This window comes from Musca autumnalis, unplaced genomic scaffold (assembly GCF_047663935.1).
Source record: "Musca autumnalis isolate F117 unplaced genomic scaffold, ASM4766393v1 scaffold_2, whole genome shotgun sequence".
Lineage (NCBI taxonomy): Eukaryota > Metazoa > Arthropoda > Insecta > Diptera > Muscidae > Musca > Musca autumnalis.
Genome location: NW_027411755.1, coordinates 57,169,073 through 57,186,843, shown reverse-complemented (window position 1 = coordinate 57,186,843; position 17,771 = coordinate 57,169,073). Strand labels below are relative to the sequence as shown.

Below are 17,771 nucleotides of genomic sequence, written 5' to 3'. Positions count from 1 at the left end.
TATAATTTTTTTCCTAGGAGGAACCATTCTTGAGATATAGCTGTTCTAAAAAACACATGATTTTTATGCACTTATAAGGGAAATATGCACATATTCAGACGAACCAGCTAAAATAAGCGAAGTAATCGGGTTCTGTCCCCCAAAAAATATATATTTTCTTGAAGAGCGAAATTATAGCTATCTTCTAAAAAAAGATCCAACAAAATCGGAGCGTGTTTAGTAGAGTTATTCAATGTTAGAGTCATTTTATGCGAAAATAGCCCATTAACCCACATGTATAATCGAAAGCCCAACGGGAGCGACCCCAACGAAAACTCTTCGATTTTTTTTTCAAGTTTTGTCCGAAGGTAGGGTTTGTTGCGCTGATTACGGAAATGTATAATTTTGAACGGTTGCGGATCCGGTTCGCCGCTTATTAGACCCGAAAGGCCAAATTTAAAAACCGGGTTAGACCCGGTTCTACTGAACCGATTACTGCAAAGTGGATATCGTTTGAAAGCTTACGGAAGTATCTAACACATAGTGTCGTTACTTTAACCGGTTCGCCTCATAATGTACTTACGCGGCTAATTCTTTATTTGACATTTAGATCGCGATATCTCGAAAATGGTAAGTCTTTTTTAAGAATCATAAAGACCAATCTTGTAGACAATTATTGTATCTACAACTTTTACTTTAGCCGGCTTTTGCTAAGTCTTACCATTTTTGAGAAAAATTAAAAAAACTGAATAATGCCTCCAAAAATTACCTTTGACCCCGAATAACTTGTTTTGCACACATGGGATCGATGGGGACTTTTAGGACGTTGCTTCTAATGGCTAACCCTAGCTCTCCACCAAAATTCAGCTTTGTGGGAATTTTTGCTATTTCCCCCTTATACGCATGTCTATTTTGACCGGACTATTTAGGCGAGTGCCACATAAAAAAATCCGACATCGATGTTTTCCTTTTGAGTTAAAACCAGACTAATGCAACAAATTAAGACAAAGAAAATATTGAATTTTAAATAAAATATTTGACAATTTAACAAATTTTATATTTTTTAATAGGTTAATAATAAAAAATGGTATTACAATATACATATAACCATATTTTTATATCCACACTGTGGTAAGGGGTCTCAATAGCATAATAATCTATTAAAAAAGCGACGTTAAACGGCCAATAATTTTAATTTAGGACACTTTGATGATTTTTCCCAACTTTAATAGTCAATTTTACGACTTTTATGAAGATTTTCGGCCAAAAACTGTTTGCATATTCTGCATATTTTTGGCATATTTTACATTTTTTTGTGCATATTTTGCATATTTTGTGCATATGCAAAATATGCAAAATAAATACAAAATATGACCCTGCCATTGAATTTAGATTTCATTGAAACGAATTTTGGTCCAATCAGAATCTTCGTATCTTTATTATTAAAAAATATGCAAATATGCAAAATCCGATGTCTACTTATGACTGTTGCCCTGCCCATGACATTAAAATCATTCTAGGCGATTTTAATGCCAAAATTGGAAAGGAGAATATCTTTGGCCAAACAGTCGGGAAATTTAGTCTCCACAGCGAAACATCTGACAATGGTATGAGGCTGAAAGACTTTGCAGCTGCAAAAACATGGTGGTTAGCAGTACCAGATTTAAGCATCTCGATATTTATAAGGCACCTGGCTGTCAAAGAACAAGAAATCAAATTGATCACGTTGTGATAGATCGAAATCATGCGTGCTGGAATGCACGATCGTTTTGAATTGCAAACATAGACTCGGACCACTACCTTGTTGCAGCAAAGGTACGGAAGTTGGACATCGATCGGTAAGCTGCAATCACAAAAGATAGCCACAGGATATTCCACTCAACTGGCTCAATTGCTTAATCAAAGCACTCCTCGTCCCGATAACATATCAGGACAATGGCAAAACATTGCCCACTCCATGCAAACAGCCGCAAACTCAGTACTTGGATACCAGAGACCTCCACCAAGGAATCCTTGGTATGACCAGGAGTGTCGTGCTGCTACCGAAGAGAAAAATGCGGCATATAGGGCTACTTTACAATCAGTAGCAACGCGTAGAGCACGAGAGAGATGAAACGTCTTCTCCGCAGGAAAAAGAGAGAGATGGAAAAGCGGGAGTGTGAACAAATCGAGATGTACAGGAGACGGAATGAAGTCCGAAAATTCTACCAAAGAGTGAAACATCAAACTGATGGCTTTGGAACTGGCACAACCTCCTGTAGAGGTAATTTGGTAGGTGATAAGACTTTATGCTCCAACTATAGGGGCATAAGTCTTCTCCCTATCGCCTACAAGATAGTGTCAGGGATATTGTGCGAACGACTAAAGCCTATGGTCAACGAAATAATTGGACCTTATCAATGCGGCTTTAGACCTGGCAAGTCCACCACCGACCAGATATTTAAGATCAAGAGATGCAAATCGACACCTACCACCTTTTTGGATTATAAAGCCCCAGCTACGTTCAAAGGTATTCCAAGCCATGTCTGAATTTGGTATCCCTGCAAAGCTCATTCGGCTTTGTAAAATTACTCTAACTGACACAAGATCTTTAGTAAAAAAGAGGAAAGAAACTCTCTGAAAAGTTTTGTACCAAAAGAGGTTTCAGGCAAGGAGACAGTCTTTCTGGTGATCTTTTCAACATCCTGCTAGAAAAGGTTATACGAGAGGCAAACGTCAAAAGAAGTGGCACAATCTACACCAATAGCCACATGTTACTTGCTTATGCTGATGATATGGACATCATGGGACGATCAGTAAAAGAAGTAACCGATACCTTTATGAAGGTCGAAGGAGAATCTGCTAAAGTGGGTCTGGCGGTAAACGGCGAGAAGACCATGTTGATGGTGTCGACGCGTAATACGTCCATTGTGCTCGGATCAACTGTTGAAGTTGGTTCCTATAATTTTGAGGTAGTAAAAGACTTCGTATATCTCGGCACCGCCGTAAACACAACAAACGACATCAGTTGTGAAATAAAAAGAAAATTATATTGGCCAACAGATGCTACTTTGGCTTAAGTAAGGACTTTAAAAACAAAGCCGCACTCGTCAAACACTTTAATACCCGCTCCATACTGGGTGTACATTTATCATTAAATTACTTATTCACCAACTTGGTTAAGTCATTAAGGTGAAAATCCTATTTGTAGTTTAAGTTGTTAGGCATTTTTAAGTCAACAAAATGTGGTAATCTGGTCATTAATATGCCGACATAATGTAAAAAAAAAAATATTTTGCCGCTACCTTTAAATTTGAGCAAAATTTGCATACACAATTTTTTAATAAAAAGGCTGAAAAACAACCAACATCTATGGCAGCCCTAGGGATCCTTGAGTTAGCTTGATGGAAAATCAGTTTATATTGCTGGAAAAATTATCCGGTGCATATAAAGAAACAGTTGGTGTTATTTGAATAGTTTTAAAATGGTACACGCAAATTGTATTCCATGCCGAAAAGCTCCAGATATTGAAATAAGTGCAAAATGATTTTAACACATTATGTCAGCATGCTGATGACCAGATTACCATGTTTTGTTGAGTTAAAAATGTCTTATAACACATCCTTCAAATAGGATTTTCAACCTAATAACTCATCCAAACTGGTAAATAAGTAATTCAAGGACAATTTTACACTCAGTATGGGGCTGTTATTGTAGTGTATGGTTCGGAATAAAGTCTGGGGTTACTAAAACTAAAGTTTTTGTTACAGAATGCCCAAAAATATACATATTTTTGGGGCATTAACGGAAATAAGACCTAAAGCACATTATTAGGGATTATAGTAATACTTTGGCTCCCTAAAGGACTTTCGGCAGGGGTAAAGCATGAAATCAGTGGAATATACTATAAACTAACCAATACGAGCTATTCTTGTATAAAAATGTACATCAATAAACCTTAAAGTGAATTTTACTACTAATGTAGCAGGCCAGTCTAATATGGACCATTTTTAGAAAATGGGTTTTTACTTCCCCCACATCTGGTTAATCTCAGTACCTTTTGACAATACTCGATAGTGCTTCTAGCAATACCTTATATGCAAAATTTATTTCATCGAAATCTAAACATTTTTAAATGTAATCGAGTAATCTATTAAACTGAATTTATTGTCCCTAATTAGCTGGTCGCCAATGTAGATAAACGTATCGCAGCGCTTGCGTAGGGTAGGCCATATCATAAGAATGAGCGATGATGAACCCACTAAGAAGGCGTATAAATTCGGGCCGCATGGCGGTGCACGCAGAATTGGCAGGCCAAAGAATGTATGGCGCAAACAAGTGGATGAAGAGATGACAATGCGCGGTATTCCAGAAAGCGAAGCACTAAACAAAGAGAATTGGAGATTTTTTCTTAGTTCGGTCTATGGAACAAATGTTCTGTAATGGGCCAGCTAAGTAAGTAAGTATATCCCCAGTACTACTGAACCGATAAATTTGCAGCAAAAGCCTAATGTTTGTTGTGTATATTTTATGAATTTCGGAGGAGGTATGATTATATCGCTTTAAGCCTAAATTTTGGAAGCCTGTGGGGATGTGTGTATTATAGGTACAAATTTGGCGCCCACTTTTTTGAATATGTTATATCTTGAAACTGATGACCATTTCCACTTTTTTCAATACATTATTTTTCCAAAACTTCTGAACCTACATAATTTCATGCAATTTTCAGAAAATGTTCAGGAATGTGGTCCAAAATGCTATGTATTTGTAGACGAATTTCGGGGGCCCATTGTTTTATAATCGCTATATTTGCTAAATTTATGATTGCATCGGCCTGCAAGACAACGGTGCTTGCGCTCCCGATCAAGAAAAACGATATATTTACACATTTCCTTAAATTGCGAGGTTCAGCGGTCCATCAGCCATGATAAACTAAAACATATAAGCCTCAATATGCGGGAGAATTCGACTTACCAATTTTTAACTTTTATAATTAGATCGCTTTAGGGCAAAGACAGTGAACATGAACGATAAGAAATCCTAAACAGCATCAATGGGCGAAAAATCCGATAAACTCCGTAAGAGAAAAGGAAGGTTACAAACAAAATCTGTTGATAAATTAAAAATCCTCCTCGGTTCGACAATGGACCAAAGAGGTGAGGTAGAAAATACCTATTTATGAATTGACAATCATAAAGTCCATAAAATGTTGTCATTAAAACTCATTACGGCGGGCCAGCAACGCTAGTATGGAATAAAAAATAATATTACATGCAATTTTAAAGTATTGTTTAAGTTATTAAATTTTTTATTTCTTGTTTGGAATTTCATTATTTTCAATTTTTTTTTTTAATTTGTTTTTAACAATTGTTTTTTGGATAGTAGTTACAACTTAATGATACAAATGTGTGTTTTCAAAGTTCATGATGTATGCGAAAAAAGTTCAAATTAATACTTCGTTACAATATGAATAATAAATATAAAAGAATATTAATAAATTACAATAAAAAATAAATACAAAAATAGCAATAAATTAAATAAATAGATATTGGATAAAGACTTCGTGATACGAGATCAATGAAAAAGTAATCTATGTATCAATGTGTTGATATCTACACTTAAAAACGCTATGTAAAGGCAAAACCAAGCTGTTGCCTTCTTTAAAGAAATTTGTGTACAAATACGAGTATAAGTCATAATTTTGTGAATTTCAGAAAAAGTTCTTGTTATTTGTTGTTATTATTTTTTTTTGTTATAAGTTATGGAAAATAAAATTTATTAATTAAATTTCATAAGACAACAGTTGGCCAATGCTTTACATAATTAACGTTTTGTGTAGAAGAGATTTTGGTGAATTAAAAAATGGTTAATTTTTTTCTACACAGCTTCGTGTTGGAAGAGTCTTTTTCGAGGTTGTTTGTTATTTTTTTTTGTTTTAGATATTTCATTGAATTCAAAAAAGTTAAAAAAAGTTTTTAAAGAAATTTTCTATATAAGAAAGAAGGCATGCAAATATTCTAATGAAAAAAAAATAGAAAAAATTTAAATGAAAAACTATGCTTAAATTGTAAACTTATAAAGAGATACTTAAGTTTCCTTAGAATAGTAAAAATTTCAATACTGGTTACCAACAATTGGAGACTTTAAGTTTAACAATATAAATTTACAATTTAAGTGTTAGAAAAAATATGTAGATCTAATTGTTGTGTAAAGATCTACCACTGATTTGAGGGTCTACGTTCAGCACCCGGTGCAGCAGATCCTGAAAATCGTGGTGATGAAGCATTCGATGAAGTTTGCGGCATAGTTGAAGTGGTTGCTTCGTTGGCCTGCAATGTGTGTATGGCAACCAGCATTTTCTTGCGTGCCCCAAAGGCTGTTATACCCAATTCCATGAGATTCTCCTCCGTAAGGGTCATAAACATTTCCAAATCGATTTCGTTTAAAACGAAAATTTCTAAAAAGATATTGTAGTTGAGGATAGATTATTTTCAAAGGTCTTGTTCTCAAATATTTTTTTGTTTCATTTCCAACACTTACTGATGTAATGTTCCAAACCCTGAGCTGTCAACAAGGAATGTATATCCTTATATTGGGTCAATTGTAAGCGACGATTGGTTGGCGTTGAGTCAACAATACCCGTTGTTGCACCCAAACCGTATGGTGAGACAAGAGGTCCAGCTCCGCCACCTAAACAACCTGTGGGTCCACGATGCCAGGGTGATAGATCATCAACAGTTTCAATGGGGACCGGTGATGTGCGACTTAATCCCATACCCATCCAGCTGGGTGTGGGTGTACGTAATTCTCCAGCAACCGGTGGACGTTCCATGGCCTTGAAACCCATGGCGCGCTTAATGTCAAAATCAAAAGTACGATTGTGCTGCAAAAACAAAGACATCAAGTTCCATTAACGACCTCTGCCGCAAAAATCGTAGAATGTCTTACCTTCAAGTCATAGTGAGAGTTACGATAACTTTCAGCGCTTCCGGGTACCATAGGTCCAATGGGTCCTGAAGCGCCAAGGCCCAATAGAACACCATCACTTGAACGCCTACCCAAACGACTGCAACCAGCCTCACTGCTGTAATTCGAGTCGGGTGAAAATGGTGATGGTCGATTTCCATTAAGCAAGGAGGGGCCATTTGCCCCATTGTTGGTATTAACACCCAAGGCATTGCCGAATGGTGGATAGGCCTGTTCCAAAGATGTTGTACTGCTGCTGAAACTTTGATAGCCACTGGTGTTGTTGCTGCAGCTATTTCGTGGTGATATATTATGAGTCTGTGGCAAATGTTGTTGCTGCTGCTGGACCATGTGATTGGGAGGCTGCATTTGTGCCTGCTGTTGTTGTTGCTGCTGCTGCTGTTGATGATGATGGTGATGCTGTTGTTGTTGTTGCTGCTGCTGTTGTAGAACCTGCAAATAGTTATTATTATGGTGTTGATGTTGCAGATGTGGCGGCTGCTGCTGGGGTTGAATCTGCTGCTGCTGTTGTTGTTGTTGCTGCTGCTGCCTAGCATAATTGCTATTATGTATCTGCAAATATTTTTGCGTTGGCGAGCATATGCCCGTCGGTGTGGTGGGATAGAGACCACCAAATTGTTGTCGATTCAACTGATTCATGTTTGCATTGTTATTATTGTTGTTGTTCAAAAGATTATTGTTATTGTTAAGCAACAAATTATTATTGTTGCCATAGGGGGACAAAGTTATGTGTCCGGTTGTGGCCGGCATTACATTGGGTGTCTTGGGACTTTCGTTATAGCCAGCCAGCAATGCTGTCAATGTTGTACGATAGGCCAAATTGTAATCTTTGTCCTGGGGCATAAAATATCGTTCCGGTATTTCCGGCTTAATCAGGGGTGTTGTCAAACGTAAAATCTCTTGACGGGCTTCGTAGATTTTGTCTGTCAAACCATAAAGCAAAAAAAATATTAGTTAGAAATAATACATTTTCCAAAAAGGATTTCAATCTCACCTATAAACTTTTCGACTCCTTTAATAACAATGGCCAAAGTGCTTTGTCTTTGCTTCTGGCGCAATGTTATATAAACGCCATATTTAGTGCTAAGGCTCATTATTTCAGAGGCATCGTTTTGATTGTCGGGAAAGTCAAATATTAAGGCAATCGGTAAATTACCCTATTGGTTATGATGGATTGTTGTCAAGAGTTATAAAAACTTCCAGATTTTTGTGTGTGTTAGAAATGTGGCTTTACTTACAAGTAATTGTTGTCGTGCCTTATAGACACCTTCTATGGTCCCAGTTATAGTCACTTGAGATTTTTTCAATGGTTTAACATTCATATCAGATAGATCGGGAAAGATGATCTAAAAAACGTAGTAAAATATAATTGAGGTAATAAGAGTATGCAAATAATCTTAATGTTGCTTCTCAACTATTTTCAAGGGATATATAGAGGACATGCTATAGAAAGTACATTATTTATTTATTTATTGATTTCAATGTTTATATAATACAAAGCCTATAACGATCATAAACCAGTACGCGTAACCGGTATGGATTCTACTACTGATCTCTTTGGCAACGATAATAGACAGTTGGAATCATGGTAATGGTTATTATTACCATGATTACAACTATCCATTATCATAAATTACAAGGATTTTATATAGTACTGAAAATTCTTCTAGTAGTAATCGACGGTAGTCACCGTGATATCTATCTCAATTATACCATTCCAGAAGCCCCCATCAAGAAGCCAATGATACGATCAGAAGGGTAATGCTGCTATCAATATGCAGAATTCGGCATAGAATAAGCAGAAAGACGTACAGGGGCCTCGAACAATAAGATAGGAAAAACATAGGTTTTGCAATAAAACGAATGAAAAATAAAATCGAATGAGTGGACAATTACAAGAGCAGGAATTAAGTCGATAACTTTTTACTGTAAAAAAACATAAATACATGGCATTGATCCATTTTTGTAACGTGAATGGATTAGACTCGGACAGACTGTGGAAACGAAGAGTACTAAATTGAGTACCATTTGCTATTGTGTGAACCCAAATATATATTTTTGGATATATTTTTTATCCTCTATTCCTGTGTAGAACAAATAATTTGAAGTAAAAAGTAAAAGTTCGATTTTTCCCGGCTCATCGTCTTACTTTTCATGCTAGAGTGAGAATATATAACCACATGAGTAGAATCAAACCTACACGCAGAAAAATTTATGTTAGAAATATGTTTGGATCCAAACAAATATATGTTTGGGATCGGTTGCAAACAAATATATACAATATGTTTGGGTCCAAACAAATATATTTTTGCAACATTTTGTAACATATCTCAATTTGATATGTTTGGGTAAAACATATTTTTATGTTAGAACATCTTTTTCATTGGTGGAGAGAGGATGTTTGTCAACGAGAGTAACAACAGTGCTCTCGCGGCTGTGGAATGCTGTTTTATAATAAAGAGTTGTGGCTTTGGTGCTTTGATGGCGTATATGCGTCAAACTCGTGTGTTTCTTGTATTGTTGTTGTTAACCAATGTAGCAGGCGAAGAGGATAAGAAGAAATGGTATGAATTATTTTGTTTTTTTTCTTTCTTCAGTGTTTTAGTTGCCAGCGTAGCGTCAAGACGGTAAAGTGAGTGAATAAATCAGTGTTTTGTGTTTTCTTTAAGAAATTGTGTTTTTAGTAAATTAAATGCCCAATACATTTTATAATTGAATCGAAAAGTTGAATGGAATTATTTTATTGGACAAGGAAGAAATCGCATTTAATTTTGGTAATTACATACATGTGTATATTGGAAATATGGTATATCCATATTTATTTATTACATAATCATTTGATTCCAGATGCCGATTCGCCACTGATGACGTCAATTTTGAGTAAAATTTGTTCTATTTCACTACTAAGGAGAAGCGTTCAACTACGTTTCTATATATTTTTCTTTTTAAAAGTGTGACTATTTATAAATTATTACAATCAGTTTTTCTTTTATTAAAGTGTGTTATGTATTTCTTTGGAATTTTGTATGTACCTATGTGTCTGTTGTTGTTGTGCTTTTCAATAAACAAAAACAGCACCATTTGTGTGTATATTATAGAGATATCAAGTGTGCTCTTACTAAGAGCAAGAGAGCATACATTTCAAAGTGGTTTACATTGAAATGTACGCTCCCTTGCTCTCAGTAATCGCCCACTGTGTTTGTTTTTTTTGTGGCTTTTGGGTTTGTATTTGTTTGCACCCAAACTTTTAAATTGTTTGCACCCAAACATATAAATTGTTTGCACCTAAACATAAATTTGTTTGCACCCAAACATATAATTTGTTTGCACCCAAACATATATTTGTTTATAGGACCCAAACATATGTTATGTTTGGGACTGTTGCAAACATATATTTGTTTGCTGCAAAATATGTTTGGGACATATGTTAGAGAGACCGTTTTTTCTGCGTGTATGTTCTTTAGCTACAACAACAACCAATGCACAGTGTGTCCAATATTATGACCACTGAGAACCCCAAATACCTAATTTTAGCTAATTCGGTCAGCTAAAAAAATTAAAGCACCAAAATCAGCTGGCACCGTTATATGTTATTCATGGGTCTACATCACAACTACATCACTATATTGTTCACGACTCGGAGTCGTTAATGCCAAATTACAGCTAACTTAGGCCTATAATTTCCGAACATCAATTTACAATAATATCCAAATATTTGAAATCGTCGAAATTAACAAAATCGGGTGTAACCTTTATATAGGAGCCATTACAAAACATGGACTGATATCCAAAATTTTTGTGGAGAAGTTTTTTGAAGACTTCGAATTTTTAATGGCAAATTACAGCTAATTCGGTGTGAAAGTGTAGCTAAAACTTCCACAGTTTTTAGAAGATAAGTTTTTTGATCACTAGGAACCCCAAATGCCAGATTATAGGAAATTCTATATAGAAATGTAGCTATAAACGTTTTTGGTGGAGAAGTTTTGTAACAACTAGGAACCCTAAATTCATAATTATAGCTAATACGGTCCAAAAATGTGACCAAAAACGTCAAAACCCTTCAAATTGGGGCTATAATATTTGGTAGGTAAATATTTTGGCCTATATGAACACTAAAAGCCAAATAATAGCAAATTCGATGTAAAAATGTGGCTTAGTACATCAACATACCCTAAGGGGTTATGACCACTTATTGAGCACTAAGAAAGCCATATTTTATGCATTTTTTACAAGACATCTACCAAGCTTTTCAGCTGTTTTTTTCATCTGAAAGGTCACACCTTTAGCTACTTTCGTTTTTTGTTGAAAAATATTACACAGTATTCTGACAAATGTCCGCCTACGAAACACTGTTTTTACTAACTTTCGATTTTGTAAAATTTGCAGGTAACCATAACCCCTTAAATCGGGCGGTACGTTTTTATGATGGCTATACTAAAACACAGACCTATGTCCATAATTTTTGGTAGGTAGTTTTGCCCTCTTTGAACCCTAAAAGCAAAAGTGGTCTGAACAAGTGCCTAAATACCTCAAATCGGCGGATACTGTTATCTATGTCCACCAATTTCGGTTTGAAAGTGTGGCTTAATGCGCCAAAATACATCAAATCGGGCGGTACCCTAGACCTGTGTCCAAAATTCACATATATCAACATTTCAAATTGCGTTACAAACGGAAATAAAAATAATAAAAAATTAATTTGCAACGTTTTATTTATAAATGCACTAAAAACTAGAAAATTATTTTTCGCTAAGGCTCAATAAGTATATTCTTCATAATGAAATCTCTCAAATAAAACGCTTGCATTTAAATTAAAAATGGTGGCAAAATTAAACGGTAAGCGTTTTATTTGGGAGATTCCATCATGATGAAGAATATACCAAGTTTTGATGTTGGATATGGAGAACAAACGTGCCCACAACTTTTTACGGAGATGCACACTACGAATCCTAAATGACAAATTACAGCCAATTTAGATAAAAATTTCCAAAAACGGCTGTATCGATGTAGAATTGCACTCAAGAACATGTACCCACAAAAATATATTGAAAGTAGTGCAATGTAGACCAGTTCTTTCGCAGCGTGTTTTGATGCCGTTCACTTGATGTCGTGAAAAAGGCACTCAATTCCCTACATTCTAACCGCATTTGGAAGCGATGCAACGAATGTCATCCATTTCTCATATTTTAACAGAATCCTGATGCAGTTCAATTGGAGTCATGGAAACGGCACTCCAATTCCTTACAGATGCGATTCAACGATTAGCATTCATTTGTCACATTTTCATATCATCCAGATGCACTTCAACGGAGTCGTGAAAAAGGCACTCCATTCGTTACATTTTTTTGCAGATGTTAGATGTCCCTTCAAGTAAGTCAGTTTGTACATCCCTACAAACAGCAACATAAAATCTTCCAAAAAACAGAAAAGAGTGTATACATTAGGGTTACGACTTTTTTACAACCTTGTATTCCTGTATGATATTTTGATGAGTTTTTACCTAAATTACATAACATCTTAATTATAAAGTGATTTGATAAAAAAATCTTTCGCACAAAAAGCTTTTAATGTTTTTTTTTTCAGAACTTTTGACAATTTTTTGAAGTCACTGAAAGCAGATATTTAACTGGAAATAAGGTATAGGAGCACACCAAAATAGACATAACCGTTTGTCTCTCACTAATTTTTCGTCATATTATTACATATACTTATATCATACAAATGTATCATACAAAATAAAACTGGTTTGTACGGGACCGTTTTCAATATTAAAATGGAATAAAAGTTATTTTGGTCATAATAAGCAATAGGAAATAATTTTTTGAGAATATTTTTTTCACTTCATTTAAAACAAAAAAAAATCGAAGTGGTTTGTGCGGAACCTTTTTATACCCTCAGCATTTATGCTAACTTTCATACGGGCAAAATGTGCCTCATCGAAATAATGGTTTTAGACCCGAAGTATGTTTGGACGAAACATGTTTCAGACATTTTGTAGTCGATCTAGCTATGTCCATCCGTCTGTCTGTCTGGCTGGCTGGAGCGCACGATAACTCTCGAACGGATCAACCGATTCGGTCCAAAATTAGGCTTTCTTAATATTTTGTCCAAACTTAGTTTAAGTTCGAAGATGGGTTACATCGGTCCACTCCTTCCGGTACCTCCCCCACAAACGTTCGAAAATGTTCGGAAAATTTGTACGTACGATTACTTTTGAAGGGAGTAACCAATTTGGTCCATACTTTGCACATCGTGAAATGTCTACCAGATTTAGATGACGTTTCAATATGGACTCAATCGGTCCACTCCGTCCGGTACCTCCCATACAAAATTTCGTGTAAGTTCACTTTAGGACCAGTTCTCGAATCGATTTGATTTTTGTTGTAGCAACTTGTATTCACTGTTCCCCATACGACGGTACAACTTTCATCAGTGGCAAGTCCACACTTCCTGAGGAAATAGCCTGAATGTTGCAAAAAATACCTATAACACCGTGTGTAGTGGTTGGAGCGCAAGATAACTCTCGAACGGATCTGCCGATTCGGTCCAAAATTGGGACTTAGTAATATTTTGTCCCAACAAAGTTTAAGTTTGAAAATAAGCCATATCGGTCCACTCCTTCAGGTACCTCCCCCACAAAAATTCAAAAATATTCGGAAAAATTGTTCGTAGGTAACTCTTGAAGGGAGTGGCCGATTTAGTCCATACTTTACACATCCTAATATATCTACTGGATATAGATAAGGTTCAAATATGGACAATATTTGTCCACTCCAGCCGGTACTTCCCACACAAAATTGCGGGAAAAGTTCACTTTAAGACCTGCTCTCGAATCACTTTGATTTTTGTTGAAGCAACTTGCATTCGCTGCCTCAATTGCGATGGTAAAAGTTTTTTCAGGCGCAATTCAATACTTCTTGAGAAAACAGCCCGAAGGGTGTAAAAACCCCTATGGCACTATATGTAGTGGCTGGAGATCCACTTCCATAATGGTCTATGTCGATCCATCCCTAAATATATACGTTTTTTTTTTTTTTTTTTTGGAAAAATTTGTTTCAATATACACAGGCTGAGGGTATATCTCTGTCGGCAAAGCCGACTGATACTTTTTTACTTGTTTATAAAAAAACTAGCAAAATGCCAGTTACTTCGTTAGCGGAAAGGAACAAAATATAAATAAACAATATTTAATATGGAAATGGTGAGCACTGGAGATTCTGCTGTACTAAACCCTATTTTAATTATCAATATTTAATTGATTTAATTCATTTTAGTACTGACAATGTATTTAGAATTTCAAAAAGGCCACACAGTCAATCAGGCGATATTTGAGAAAAGCTGTCATTCAAAATTGGCAGTGTATTTACCTTGCTGCATTGTTGCAAACTCGATAGCTATAGGGGGAACTCTCATCTGGTGAAAGCTTTATTATGGCGGTATTTAAGTGAGATTAAGTTAGCTTTACTGCTGTGGGTTATATTTTATGTAGTCAGTCTCATTGTCATAACTATAAGCGACAAAATCACATTAAGCGGCAACCAAACCTATTTTTGGACTATGTTGACGATTTTTCAAATTTTTTGACGATTTCCGATCAAAAACTGTCGGCAACGCTGTTTCAGTTCATTATTAAGAAAACGCTTTCACGTTAGCACAAAATCAATGGCACAATATTCTATACAATTTTTCAAATCAGAACTTTATCTTAAATTTTATACTGATTTTCATACCAAATTTTTGTCATTTGGTATTTTTTGTATAAATACCGTATTTCCAAGTTATATAATCCCAGATTTGTTCCTCTACCCAATACCAAATTTAGTACTATTTAGTACTTTTCGTTCTCCTATAGTGATATTTTCAATACCAACTCCATAACTCGGCCCATAGCGATCTCCATACATAATTTTAAATTTCATACGCATTTCCAAAAACTTCTTACTTAATACAAAGATTCGGAATTCCAGTCCTAACCGTTTACAAACTACCAAAATGTCACCAAACTTTTCGTACACATAGGTAAAGGTTTCAAAAACCTACCTATGTCCCAACCACTTTTCCAGCTTTAGCTGTTCACCTGAAACCAATTATAGTACTATTTGTGTAAATAAGCACGAATTTTTAAAACCTCCTCCCTAACTTGCTATTCTTATACCGAATTTATAAATTCGCGTTCTACCCCTTATCATAAATTGTACCCAATTCTGTACTATTTAGCAAATACCAAAACGTAAACATTTTTTACCATTTAGTACAATCCAAATTATAGCGAATCTAGTTTCATTTAGCACTTTTCCATAAATATGAATTTTCAATACTACCTCAGTCCTAAACTCCAACAGTAATCTTAATACCAAATTAGGGATCACAGCTCTATCCGTTCACTCAAATACATATCGTACCGTATTTAGTACCATTTAGTACTGCTTCGTGCACATAAGAACGAATTTCCAAAGCTACCTCCATATCTCAATTCTACATTCCAACAGTAATCTTGATTCCAAATTTTAGGATTCCAGCTCTATCCGTTCACCCAAATTTACTACCATTTCATACTTTTCGAACATTTATAGTTTGAATTTCCGAAAATCCTTTATTGCATCTAGCTTACTCTTCATCAGTGACCCTCATTCCAAATTTCAGGATTCCAGCTCTATCCGTTCACCCAAAACCTATTTGTACTAAATTTAGTACGTTTATACCCTTATAATTCGAATTTTCAAAAACCTTTCATTGTTACTCTTCACCAGTGACCCGCATTCCAAATTTCAGGATTCCAGCTCTATCCGTTCACCCAAATCCAAATTGTACTAAATTTAGTACTTTACGTACGCTTATAGTTCGAATTTCCAAAAACTTTTCATAGTTTCTCTCCATCAGTGACCCTCATTCCAAATTTCAGGATTCCAGCTCTATCCGTTCACCCAAGACCAAATTGTACTAAATTTAGTACCATTTAGTACTTTTCGTGCACATATAGTTCGAACTTCCAAAAACCTTCCATTGTTACTCTTCATCAATGACCCTCATTCTAAATTTCTGGATTCCAGCTCTATCCGCTCACTCAAATGCAAATTGTACTAAATTTAGAACCATTTAGTACTTTTCGTACACTTATAGTTCGAATTTCCAAAAACCCTTTGGTACATCTTTCTAGCTCTCCATCAGTTACCCTCATTCCAAATTTCATTTCAATTCTAGGTCTTACCGTTTGCCTAATACAAAGGGTACCATATTTAGTACTTTTCGTACACTTCTAGGTCAAATTTCCAAAAACCCAGCCTTAGCTCACCCCTACACACCAACAGCAACCTACACCCAAAACTTTCTAGCTTCAGCGATTTCGACTGGGCGCTGATGAATCAGCCAGTCAGTGAATACCTCACCTCACTGCTTTTTATGTATATAGATGTCATGCAAGGTGCGCCTTAACTAACTTTAAATGAAAACCGCGTACACCTGGGAAGTTTTTGCGGATTCTGATACTACAATGATCATAGATGAGAAAAATTAAAAAAAAAAAACAAGTAAAAAAGTATCTGTCGACATTTCCGACAGAGATATACCTTCAACCTTTGCGGATTGAAAAACTTTTTAAAAAAAAAAATACTTACGTATTTAGGGGGGTTTTCAAAACAATATGGATAAGATTAAAGCGCAAAAATTTGGGGGGATATCAGTAGATAGGGCTTTTTTTAACTGAGTTTCGACAATATTTAGAGTACCATTTTAGCGAATATTTTCGAACTTTTGTGGGGGAGGTATCGGAAGGTCCACTCCTTCCACCTTCGAATTTCATCTAATATTCGAAGAAATATTACAATATCCAAAGTGTGGAAGAACGCAGTATTCGGTTCGAGCTCTCCGGTCACTACATATGGTGCCATTAACAACTTTGGGGTAGTTTTCCCAATAAGTATGGATTTGCCCCTGAAAAAAACTTTTACTGTCGTAATTGAGGCACCGAATGCAATTTGCTTCAACAAAAATCAAAGTGATTCGGGAGCAGGTCTTAAAGTGAATTTATCCAAAATGTTGTGTGGTAGGTTCCCGAAGGAGTGGACAAATATAGTTCATATTTGAACCTAATCTACATATATCTGGTAAATATATTAGGATGTGTAAAGTATGGGCCAAATTTTTCCGAACATTTTTGAACTTTTGTGGGGGAGGTACCTGAAGGAGTGGACCGATATAACACATCTTCGAACTTTAACTAAGTTTGGACAAAATATTACGAAAGCCAAATTTTGGACCGAATTGGTTGATCCGTTTCAGAGTTATCGTGCGCTCCAGCTAGACAGACAGACGGACGGACGTTGCTAAATCTACTCCATATTGTCTGAAACACATTACTTGGGGTCTAAAACCATAATTTCGATGAGGCACATTTTGTCCGTATGAAAGTGTATATACCCTCGTTAGCATAAATGCTGAGGGTATAAAAAATAGCTGACACCTTATGTAAACTTTACATTAATATACATATGTATGCATGTTCACGGTGGCCTGAACCAACTTTAAATAAGAGGTGCTTACACCTGGGAAGCTTTTGCGGATTCCGAAACTACAATGTCCATTGATGAGAAAAATAAAAAAACATAAATAAATCGCGGTCAAAGTTCACATTTTTAGGGTGTTTTATGTTTCCACAATTTTGCTTGGAAACCCCAAGTCCTATCGAAATGGGTCTAGAAAAAATGTTGTAGTTGTGAAAATTCTCTACAAGATTGACTTTTATGACTTTTTCTTAGGTTTTACGATTTTTGACATATAGAATTCTGAATCGTTTGGTTTAATTATATGTTGCATCAGCTATATACCGA

General features: G+C 35.6%; 1 protein-coding gene across 3 annotated transcripts in view; it reads right to left on the bottom strand.

Annotated features, from left to right (window-relative positions):
* Positions 1-6,092: 6,092 nt before the first annotated feature.
* The window catches only part of BicC (protein bicaudal C), a 50,412-nt gene continuing 38,733 nt past the window's right edge, over positions 6,093-17,771 (bottom strand). For all 3 annotated transcript variants that reach the window (XM_073967682.1, XM_073967681.1, XM_073967684.1), the window contains exons 9-13: positions 8,184-8,291; positions 7,940-8,102; positions 6,907-7,868; positions 6,499-6,841; positions 6,093-6,415 (exon numbers count right to left, since the gene is read on the bottom strand). In XM_073967682.1, the coding sequence (XP_073823783.1) occupies positions 6,174-6,415; positions 6,499-6,841; positions 6,907-7,868; positions 7,940-8,102; positions 8,184-8,291 (1,818 nt within the window). In that variant the 3' untranslated portion in view covers positions 6,093-6,173. The remainder of the gene's footprint in view (positions 6,416-6,498; positions 6,842-6,906; positions 7,869-7,939; positions 8,103-8,183; positions 8,292-17,771) is intronic.